At 39.5% G+C, this 11,814-nt stretch overlaps 1 protein-coding gene across 1 annotated transcript; it reads right to left on the minus strand.

Moving 5' to 3' along the window:
- Positions 1-255: 255 nt before the first annotated feature.
- Positions 256-5,698, minus strand: LOC122840053 (sterol 26-hydroxylase, mitochondrial-like). The gene is made up of 9 exons (XM_044132174.1): positions 5,355-5,698; positions 4,885-5,066; positions 3,585-3,784; positions 3,314-3,511; positions 2,511-2,674; positions 2,258-2,424; positions 2,103-2,184; positions 1,782-1,982; positions 256-1,396 (listed from the first exon to the last, which is right to left on the minus strand). The coding sequence occupies exons 1-9, from the start codon at positions 5,553-5,555 to the stop codon at positions 1,280-1,282; spliced, it is 1,512 nt and encodes a 503-aa protein (XP_043988109.1). The 5' UTR covers positions 5,556-5,698; the 3' UTR covers positions 256-1,279.
- Positions 5,699-11,814: the final 6,116 nt, after the last annotated feature.

Consider the following 11,814-nt stretch of genomic DNA (forward strand, 5'->3'; position numbering starts at 1 on the left):
TGGATGGATGGATGATGGATGGATGATGGATGGATGATGGATGGATGATGGATGGATGGATGATGGATGATGGATGGATGGATGATGGATGGATGGATGGATGATGGATGATGGATGATGGATGGATGGATGATGGATGGATGATGGATGATGGATGGATGATGGATGGATGATGGATGGATGGATGGATGGATGATGGATGGATGATGGATGATGGATGGATGACTTCAGCAAATAGAAAAGAGGAAACAAATATTTTAAATAAAGATGTTATAATTTAATTATTTTACATTTATAAAATCTGTGGAAGACGAAAATTATCTCTTAAATTTTGTAACAAGAAAAATAAAACTGAATTAACACAAATATAGATTATACCACAAAGGTAAAACATTATATTACTAATTACATTATGAAAAGCAAATTAATGGAACATAATTATCGTTTATGACAAACATGTAATCAGATATTCAAACATACAGACAGAACAACAAGTATAAACAACAGCAGGAATGATGCTAATCTGACCTGCAGCCTTTTATTTCAAATGATCATTTAAATAAAAATGATTTGAGGAATTTAAATCTTTTTACTATGAATGTATTCAGTACAATCAAGTATTCATCTTTTAATAGCCACAGTTTTTGATTTCTCTTTAAATGTCACAGTAAATAAAACCACATCAAGCTCAGATCTGCTTTCTGCTTTTTCCAACTAATTCAAAAGAATTAAAAACCCAAATGTCTTTATTTTAATTAGGCAAACCTGAAAAATTCCTCTTTTAAGTTTTCAATCTACAATGATTTATAAAACTCTTTCCAACAACAATAGAACAGACTATTTGTTTAATTAAAATACTGTTGAACCAGTACAAAATGATCATTTTTTATTCTACTTTACAAAACACATGTACGTTTCTCCTAGTATTTTACTTGACAATTTTGTCCAAATGACATAAATTTTAGAAACCCTGTCTATAAATTATACACACTAAACTACAAACATTAGAATTTAGCAAAACAAAAAGACGGTTCAGTGTTGTTCACTTCCTGATTGTTTCTGCACATCAACAATGTAAACGCTCCAGAAACAGGAAGGCCTGTTAGCAGCAGCTAGCTTTAACGTTAGCATACAGAAAACGCTTCAATAGTTTTTCTCCTTATTAATGATTAAAGTGTGGAAATGCACACAGTTTTAGTTTTAGGAGTTTTCATATGAAAATACAACAGAAGCAGCACTTTTGGGACGTTTATCTAAAATGTTGAATCAAACTGTTTCTTCATGGTCGGTCCACAAACTGCAGGTCCAGTTGCTTGTTTGGCACCAAAACGGACCGACTGACGATCTTTAGATCATCCGCAGTGGGGTTCGGTTTGATTTCAAACTCTCGAATAAGCTGAGAAGAAATGTCAAAAATACATAATAATTCAGAATATTGTAGAAAAGACATTGACAGATAAACTTTAAGTATTTATTTTAATGATTCTGTCCCCAAGATAACGAAAACCTAATTATATAAAACTAATACACAGATTTTTAATACAGAAATCCACCAATGTTCTCAATGGGAAGGAAATGCTGTGAAAGTATCAATCTGGGTGTAATGAATGTATGAATTTGACTTGAATAAATGTAATTATTATTAAATAATTGCTGCATTCCTTCAGCATTTATCTGACCCAAACCTCCGTCTGGGTCCGGTTGAAGTGAACTCTGGTTTGGTTTGAATGCAGATGTGAACGTTTCTTTATGATGATGCTGCGTTCGGGTTTCCTACCTACCCGAAACAGAACCAAGTACATCTCCAGTTCTGCGATCCTGCGACCAACGCAGCCTCGAACGCCGTAGCCAAACGGGATGGAGCCGAAGGCGTTGGGCCTCTGGCGGCCGTCACGGAGCCATCGCTCCGGTTTGAACCGGTACGGTTCTGGGAAGATGTTCTCATCATGACTGATGGCGTAGTGGCAGAGCGTGAAACAAGTCTGGCAAAACAACAGAGGGAATAATATTATGATCCTGTTTTCTATCGTTCTGATTGTTCTCAAAAACTAAATCTGGAGAAAATGAACTTTATTGAACTACAAAACAAAAATCAGACCCACTTTCTCCGGAAACTGATATCCACCAACAGCAACAGGCTTTTCTTTTATGATCCTTGAATTTATAGAAACCACAGGGTACATCCTGTCAAAACATAAGATAAGATTAAAAACAGGCTGTGTGTAGTTAACGCCAGAGTGTCTCCATGCTGTCTGACCTCAGAGTTTCCTTGATCACGGCTCGTAAAAACGGCATCGCAGTGACGTCTGCGGCGCTGGGGATCCGGTCCGCCGGTACCAGAGAGGAAACCTCCTCATAAAGTTTGTTCTGGGTTTCTGGGTTCCTGGACAGCTGGTACAAAGCCCAGGTCAGGGTGTTGGAGGTCTTTGAGACAGAAACACAGCCACATTTAAATCACAAGTCAGAATCCCAAACCCTGGAATACAAACGGGTTTCAATGAGTCGAGTACCGTGTCCACTCCGGCTAACAGCAGCTCCGTCACGCTGGCGTAGACATCTTTAGTGCTCAGCTGGGAGTTGGACAGGAGGTACGTCAGATATTCATCCTCCACATCCTGGTCGTTGTCCACTCGCTGCTGGATGTCCTCCATCTTCTTGTCGATCATAGTTTTACCTTAAACAACAGAAGTCGGATAAAATTGCGAAGACCCGACAGTTTAATTTTTGCTGCAGTCGCCTCCAACACCTGCTTAGCTTAGCAAACGTCTTCAAACAAGATGCAAAATCTTCCATTTGGTCAGAGCTTCTAGCATTTTTGGTGAATCTGATATAGGTAAAGATGGGATTATATCAAAGGTACAAAAGCAGTGCTGATGGCTAGAGTTTAGCTGGTGAGCTATCACAGGAGTCATGATGTTTGCAGATGACGTTGTGCTCTTCAGTGAGAGTAGAGACATGGAGGTATGCTCTGTGGAGCAGAAGTGGGACAGTTAGCAGAACCAGGTGGAACAGTGGAGCTGAAAGCAGGAAAGTCGGTAACAGTGGATGAAGTAGCACCAACCTGAAGGAAAACCAAAAGTTAAGAAATCTTAAAATGTCTCAAATTCATTAGAAAATGCAGGTTAACCTTACAGGATGTTTCTGTCTGGCACAGAAATCTTCACTGCGGTCTGTGACCGGAGGCGGTTGCAGCTGAAGCTAACTAGCTGCTAATATACTCGTGCTAGCTACTTAGCTTTTGCAGCTTTTTTCATATTTCAGTGCAAATTGATCACCAGTTGGTTTAGGCCACTGGCTCTTCTCAGCAGCTCACCAAAGCTGAAGATGCCATCCCAGCTAGCGATGTAGCGCCGCCAGTAGGGGAGCACGCTGCGGCTCCACTTTGGGAAGATCGCCACATAAATGGCGTTGGAAAACATCTGAGAGATGGAAGTGATGAACTCCTGGGTACCGGCAGGAATCTCCTCTCTCAGACAGCCGAGCCTCGTCTCAAACAGTATGGAGGAAATACCTGAGAGGGAAAACCCAAATATTGAAAATTAAATAAAATCTGTTCTCAGAGATTCATCACCAATGGGACACACCTTCCAGAGAGAACAGGTAGAACTTGTTGGCGATGTCAGGAACCAGGTCGCCTGTTGGGCTGCAGAGACGCAGACGTTTGATCCGTTTGATGAAGTCGGTCACCACGGCGTTGATCACCTCGTCGTACTGAGCTGAATCCCTGGGATGGAGCATCCGCCTGTTGAGAACCGCCCTCAGCTTGTACCAGCGCTCGCCTTCCCTGCAGCACAAACAGCTCATCACAGTCCATCAGAAAAGTTTCAGGAGCTTTTAGGAAAATGTTTGGTTTGAAGCTGACCTTCTGGATTGATCGATCAGGTCAGTTTAGACGTTTTAGGTTCAATCCTTTTGTTGGACAGTTTCTTCACAACAGCAGAAAGTTATTTATATTCTGAGTCTGCATTATGTTATACTTTTTTTTTTTTTTTTTTTTTTTTAAAAGGTTTTATTGGCTCTAGTGGCCTTTATTTGATAGTTAACTGACAGGAAAGTGGGTAATGAGGGGGGGAAGACATGCGGCAAAGGTCGCCAGGCCAGGAATCGAACCTGTGACGGCCGCATCGAGGACTGAGGCCTCCTTATGTGGGTTGTGCTGAACCCCTGAGCCACCACAACACATCCACATTATGTTATACTTTAAACCTCTAATGACTCTAGTTTGGCATTTCTTATATGTGTTTTTCAAGTTGATTGTTTTTAAATCTGTTTTTCCTGTTTCCACTTCCCTCTGAGGTACCTCAGGGTCTTGAGGCCCCTTTTCACCACGTATGAAGCTCCAATCTCTACTGCAGCTCTACTTTATTCTTTGGTGAATGCATATGTAAACAGGAAGTGGACCAGAAACAGGAAGTGGGCTGCAACGCAGGGCATTCTGGGCAAATACAACCAAAACAAACATGCTAGCCTAGCGTTAGCGGGGAAATGAATTCTGGTCCTTTATGACAAAAGAGAAATCCTCCAACCGCTAAAATCTGATGGCACTCCATTTATGTTTATGTTTCTAGAAAAGGAAGTTGCTCTCATTGTCTTCTTCAGTGGTTCCTGGTGCAGCGCCCCCAGAGGCGAGGAGGGGAACAGGTTGTTCAAATACTTCAGATGTTCAACGTTTAGTCCCCAATAGAACCGAGTGTCCCAGACTATCAGGAGTGACTGTGTGGTTCAAACTGGGTGTTTGTTTCTGAGTGGAAACCATCGAGTTCAGATGAACTCCACCAGTTCATCCAGGATCGGTCTGATAATCAACCAGACTGATGCCGGATGGAACGGTGACCGTCTGCACGGTTTCACCAGGGGAAGGAACAGGAAGTGAATGGTGTTTACTCTGTGAGGGGTCCGTAGCCCAGGCCTCTCATCTGGCGGTACTCCGTCCACAGATCCATGTCTCCTCTGGTGGGAAACTTGTCGTCTTTCCGGAGCAGCTCCTCCAGCAGCTCGGCGCTGCTCACTGACACCGCTTTGCGTCCGTTTTTATAAATGGGTCCATAGAGCTGCTTCTCATAGACCTTCAGACAGCACAACGTGGTTACATGCAGCACTAACACGCAATAAAAAGCAGAGCTGCTCTAATAGCTGCAGCAGTAATATTAATAAAGAAATATATATTTGCAGCCATGTTTTCCTGAAATTCCTCTTATCTATGAGATCAAAGGTCATGTTTTCTGTTAACACACCCAGACCTAAATAAATAAGGTGCAGGCTGGTCAGTTACAGCAAAAATAGGGATTAATCAGAAAACATGATGGATTGTAACTGACAGCTGGACATTTGACCAGAGCTCTGTTCTGACGGACCTGCAGCGTGTGCAGAGAGGAGAAGTATCCCTGGACCAGAACCCGGTACAGCATCTCCAGGGTGCTGACGTGCGGCAGGTCCTGCACCGACCGCAGCTTCTCCTGCAGGGCGGAGGAGCTCCACCGCAGCGCGCTGCAGCAGAGCGGCCGGCGCAGGCTGCAGATCCCACACGCAGCTCTCCGTGACAACCAGGCAGCCATCACTGCTCACGGTGAACAAGCAGTGGGAGGAGCCACGCCGCTCGCTTCAGTCCACAGTTCACCGCTGAACCGGAACCGACCCGTCGACAGGGAGAACCAGAGCTCTGGCAGAGCGCTGCGACCTGCGGCTCCAGACCTGCAGGGGGCGTCATGATACCCGGAGCAAAGATTAAAGAGATATAGAAGAGGATTAGGGCCAATGAGAAGAAAAATACTGATTTTTATGTTTTCCAAATTCTCATTTTAATCTTAAAATTCAGATTTTTTTCTGACTTTGTCAGAATTCAGAATAAACTGAGCAAAGTTTAAGGAAATACGGAGGATTAAGGCCAATAAAAAAAAAAAACAGTTTTTTTCACAGAATCCTCACTTTAATCTCTTTTTTTCTAAAAATTCAGACTTTTGTCACAGAATGAATTTTTCATCTTAGAATTAAGTTTTTTGTTTGTTTTTACAGAATTTTTAATCAGGTTTCAGAATAATCTTATGAAAATACGGTGGATGATTAGAACTAATGAGAAAAAAAACTGTTTTTAAAATCAGAAATTCTGACATTTTCTGACTAAAATCTTTAGAGAAAAATAATTATTTTTTTATTTAGAGGTTCTAATTGTTTTACGCATGAAAATGAAATGTTGGCTGTTTCTGGACAGTATTTCAACAACAGAACTAAACTAGTTTATTAACATTTTCCTTTATTGGGATTCTGGCTCTTAGAAAGGAACCGGATCTGCATAACGTCAGGATGCTGATTGTCCAAATGTTTATCAATTTCCCAGCAACAACACATTTATTTAGGATATTTAGCTTCATAGCTTCACCTCTATTGCGCTAAATTGACTGCAGACGAGCGAGTTGGTGGAAATGTTGTGAAAATAATTCAGATTACATTTAGATAGAGAAAACTGTCTTTTAGTACAATTAGATTATTCCTATGTAATTATAGTTTCCCAAGGAAACTAGAATTACAATCTCGGCTTATCGGACTGCCGGAGGGAGCTGAAGGGCAGAATCCATGTGAGTTCCTAGAGAAGTGGTTGCCGGAGACCCTCGGTGTTGGAGCTGTGGCCGTGGAAAGAGCGCATCGAATTGGACCCCGGAGAGACAACACCGCAACGCCTCGCACTTTAATAATAAGATTTCTCAGCTACAAGGATAAGCAGCTTGTTGCTCTAGCATCAAGAGCTAATACTGAAATTCGCTACCAGAATCATCAAATCCGGTTCTACCCAGATACAGCGACGGGTCTTTTCCAGCTTCGGAAGCAGTTCGACCCGATACGCACGGAGCTACGCAAACTGGGATTACGCCACGGGGTGGCTCACCCAGCCAAGCTGCTGGTGACTTATCAGGACCGAACTCATGCTTTTAAAACAGCAGCGGCTGCACGTGAGTTTTTACAGAAAATCCAGAAGAAAACCAACGAGGAGGTAACTATGGGTTAAAAATGCCATATATGGTTTCTTAAGTTAACAATTTGTGGCTTCCTATAACCTTTTTGATGCCATTATTGTTCAGTTGTATTGGTGGTGGAACAGGAGGGTTTTATTAAGAATACATTTACTTCTGCTTAGATATGGCAAAAGGAAAAGTGCACATACCGGTTGATGTCCATATTAATAAGTTCGATCCCGTGAGCAAATATATGGAAGAGTAAGTTACTGTTATATATAGTGAACAGCATCGGTAATAAAACTTTTATTTTGGTTATTGAGTGGTTAGACTGCTCCTCACAGCGTGTGGGTCGGTCACACGTGATAACGGGAGGTGTACGGAGGGGGGAGGGAGTCCCTCGGTTGGACTTGGTGTGGGAATCTAGGTTTAGGGGTTATGTTGTGAGTTTTGTTCTGTTGTTTAAGCTTCTCAAATGTTCATGTGTGTATGGGGTAAACTTTGTTTTTTACTTCTTCTCCATTTCTGGTAATTTGGTGGATCTTACATGTCGCAAGCCTTAAATCTTAAGATAGTTACATGGAACTGCAGGGGCCTACAACGTCTAAAAAAGGTCAAACAAGTCATTAATAAACTGCAAGATCTGAATTCCAGAATAGTATTTCTACAGGAGACGCATCTTATGGAAAAAGATGAGGGGCGGGTCAGGAGGAGGTGGCGAGGCAATGTATTCACTTCAACATTTTCTTCTCGAGCCAGAGGAGTTATGACTCTTATCCATGAATCTGTCCCATTTCTTGTAAACAATGTTATCAAGGATAAGAAGGGTAGATATTTGATAGTTCAGGGCTCTTTACTAACGGAAAAACTTAACTTAGTTAATGTTTATGGCCCTAACACAAATGATCCTGGGTTTTTTCAAAACTTGTTCCTCTTACTTTCATCATTGCAGGGGCGCTTTGTGATCGCAGGGGATTTTAATTGTACCCTTATGCCAGAAATAGATAGATCCACAGGGTCAGATCTGACACATAACACCTGTAGAACAACTATACAGTTGTTTATGAAAACTCTTGGACTGGTAGACATTTTTAGGGAACTTCAGCAACAAACCAGAGCCTACTCATGTTATTCAGCAACATTTCAGTCTTACTTGAATAGATTATTTTTAATTTCATCAGAACTAATATCAAAATTCAAAACTATGCGTATGGAAACATAGTGATTTCAGATCACGCTCCATGTTGTCTGAGCTACTGTGATAAGAATCTTACCAGGGATCCCCCTAAATGGCGCTTTCAGCATAAATGGTTGCAGGATGAGGATTTTGTTAAATATATAGGACAACAAATTGATGAGTTCTTTCAGTTTAACACAAATCAAACAACAGCATGCATCAGATGGGAGGCCTTTAAAGCGTTTATTAGAGGTCATATTATTAGCTTTACAGGCAATAAGTCCAAGGAAGCCAAAACTAAAAGGCAGCACCTAGAAAATAAAATAAAAAACATTCAGGAGAGGGTTTTTCAAACAAATGATACTGAATTGAAAAAACAGCTGTTGATTCTCAGAGCAGAATATGACAAAATGTCCAGTCTTAGAGCTGCATCCAGTCTCTTAAGATTGAAGCAAAATTTTTAACAGGGGACAAGGCTGGAAAACTTCTAGCTTGGCAGATTAAACAGCTTGAAACAACAACCTCGATTACATCAATTGAAACACAGGATAAAACTCTAATAGATCCAAGGGATATTAATAATGCTTTTAAAGATTATTATCAGAAATTATATGACTCTAAAGGACAGTTAGACCAAGTGGAATTAGACAAGTTTTTGGGTAGACTATATATTCCTGTCATTGCAGAAGATTGTAGAGTAGACTTAAATATGGAAATAAATAAAGAGGAATTAGCACAGGCCATAAATGGAATGAAATCTGGTAAGCAACCAGGACCTGATGGTATCCCCATTGACTTTTACAAAAAATTTAGGGACAAATTGCTCTGTCCCCTTCTAGACATGTTCATGGAGTCATTTGAAAAGGGCACCTTGCCTCCCTCTTTAAATCAGGCTCTAATTATTCTCCTGCCAAAACCTGGTAAACCTCCCAATAAATGTGAAAACCTGAGACCCATCAGCCTACTTAACTCTGATCTCAAAATCATTTGTAAACTATTGGCATTTCGACTGCAAAAAATCTTACCAGATATTATTAATAAAGATCAAAATGGATTTGTGGTTGGGAGGCAAGGATACCACAATATTAGAAGGGTCCTGAATATTATTTGGTTCAAAAAGAACGCTAAAGACACAGCTCTTCTTTCAGTGGACGCAGAGAAGGCTTTTGATAGGGTTGAATGGCCCTATCTTTTTAACATATTGGAAAGATTGAATTGTGGTAGTAACTTTATTAAATGGGTTAAAATATTATATAATAATCCAACTGCGGAAATAGTATCAAATAAAATATTTTCAAGAGCGATTCAAATCAGGAAGGGTTGTCGTCAGGGATGCCCTCTCTCTCCCTTACTATTCACACTAGCAATCGAGCCTTTGGCATCAGCTATTCGTCTCCATCCACAAATCTCTGGGATCACCGTGGGTCCCACAGAGCACAAAATATCTCTATTCCCTGATGATGTTATTTTATTTCTAACAGATCTAAAAAACTCAATTCCAGCGGTGATGGAAGTGATCCAGGAATTTGGGAGAGTCTCTGGCTACAAAGTAAATAATACAAAATCTTCTATTCTGGTATTAAATCTGGGTGAAAGGATTAACCCCATCAGTGAGATTAAGCAATTTAAAGTAGTGGAACATTTCACATATTTGGGTGTTCAGATTTTCCCAGAACTACAACAGGTGGTCAAATCCAATTACGAACTCTTAATGAAAACAATAACTGCCTCAATTGACAACTGGACATCTCTGCCTATATCCATATTGGGAAGAGTTAATGTCCTGAAAATGAATATACTTCCAAAGCTATTATACCTCTTTCAAAGCATTCCACTGCCGCCTCCTCCTGAATTATTCAATTGGCTAAAAAAAAACATTTTGGCTTTTGTGTGGAATAATGGAAGGCCTAGGCTACGCCTCTCGCTGCTTTATTTACCATTTGATAGAGGGGGGTTAAAGTGTCCCAACTTTAAATTTTATTATTGGGCCACTCAGTTAAGGACTATTATGTTCTATTTTACAGATAAAGATAATCCTCACTGGGTAGAAATGGAGTCCCACAATTTAAGTTTAGCTCTTCCATTGTTTATATACTCTGACACATCAACGAAGTTAAAGAAACATGCTACAAATCCCATTCTGAAAAACATGATAAAAATTTGGCAGGATGTTAGAAATTACCTTGCGGAGCCAAACAACATATCCCAATTTAGCCCAATATGGGGTAATCAGCTGTTTGCTCCAGGTAGAGCAGATGGAACCTTTAGGCTTTGGGCGCTGCAAGGTTTAAAAACTGTTGGTGACCTTTACCCATCAAATTCTGATATATTTTTGTCATTTGCAGAGCTACAAACCAAATTCAATCTGGATAAAAAACATTACTTCAAATTTCTTCAGATAAGAAGCTTTGTTAAAGCAAATTTCAACAATCTTAACAAGCCCCCTCTAACGTTACTTGAAAAATTAATGACTCGAAATAAATCAAGGAAGGGCATCATTTCAGATTTTTATAATGTGCTGATCTCTAACTCATTAGAGAACTCAAATAATAAGCTTATAAACTGGAATTTGGACCTATCATCAAATATCAGTGAACAGGATTGGGAAAAGGCTTGCATTAAAATTCACACAATGTCCATAAACAGTCGTCTTAGAATTCTACAATTTAAATGGCTAATGCGTATCTATGTTACACCTGTGCATTTAAATAAATACAATAATAATATCCCAGATCTTTGTGTAAAATGTAATTCTAAAGGGACTCTAATACATTGCATGTGGGAATGCAGACAAATCAAAGCATTTTGGACAGAGGTGAAAGATATAATTGAAAAAATTATCTTAAAGCAAGTTCCACTGGATCCTAAATTGTTCCTGCTAGCTTTATTCCCTGGGGAACATAACTTTAGTAAATCAGAACGCACTTTCATAGATATAAGCTCATTGGCTGCAAAAAAATGTATTGCTTTGACTTGGAAAAATATTAATAGACCTAGTGTCACGCAGTGGTTAAAACAGATGTCGTCTAATTTGTCGCTAGAAAGAATAACATATATTAGGAAATCCAAAGGGTATCTTTTTGAGAGGATTTGGGGGCCTTTCATTAATTTTATTAAGGACTTAGACTTGACAGAGGGTTTGTTTGAGTTCTGATTTGCCAGAACCTGTGGTGTGCCATGTTGTATAGATGTGTATAATTATATCTGACCAATTTGTATCCTGTGTGAATACCCCAGTTTTTGAGAAGCTGTGTTCTTTGTTTTGTTTTTTACTATTATTATTATTATTTTTTATTTTTTTTATTTTTTTGTTGTTGTTGTATTTTATTTCTCTGGGTTGAGTAAAATAATTACTGTCATGTAATGACTACAAAGAGAACCTGTTCAAATAACTACATGCTTGTATTTCCAAAGTGTAAAAACTCAATAAAAATATGTTGGTAAAAAAAAGAATTACAATCTCATTAAATTTAATATGTAATGTTTTTTAAGCCACTACACGTTCAAGTAAGTGGCTGTTTTTCATTTTGATTCACATCGTTTGCCTTTAAAGAAAGATTTCAGCACAGAATCTGCAGCAAACCTTAAAATATGTAACTTTTTTTCAAAATATTTTATGAGACAACTGCAGACAGAATAAAACATTCCCAGATAACCATAAAATATATTTAAACTTCAGGTAAAGAAACA

The sequence above is a fragment of the Gambusia affinis genome, linkage group LG11 (assembly GCF_019740435.1).
Source record: "Gambusia affinis linkage group LG11, SWU_Gaff_1.0, whole genome shotgun sequence".
Taxonomy (NCBI): domain Eukaryota; kingdom Metazoa; phylum Chordata; class Actinopteri; order Cyprinodontiformes; family Poeciliidae; genus Gambusia; species Gambusia affinis.

Excerpts from the sequence above, each read along its gene's own strand:
- LOC122840053 (XM_044132174.1), bottom strand. The coding sequence starts at position 5,555 with ATGGCTGCCTGGTTGTCACGGAGAGCTGCGTGTGGGATCTGCAGCCTG. Across the intron at positions 3,512-3,584 it reads CTACCTGTTCTCTCTGGAAG|GTATTTCCTCCATACTGTTT; the intron begins GTGTGTCCCATT and ends TTTCCCTCTCAG. Across the intron at positions 2,425-2,510 it reads TGTTAGCCGGAGTGGACACG|ACCTCCAACACCCTGACCTG; the intron begins GTACTCGACTCA and ends TCTGTCTCAAAG.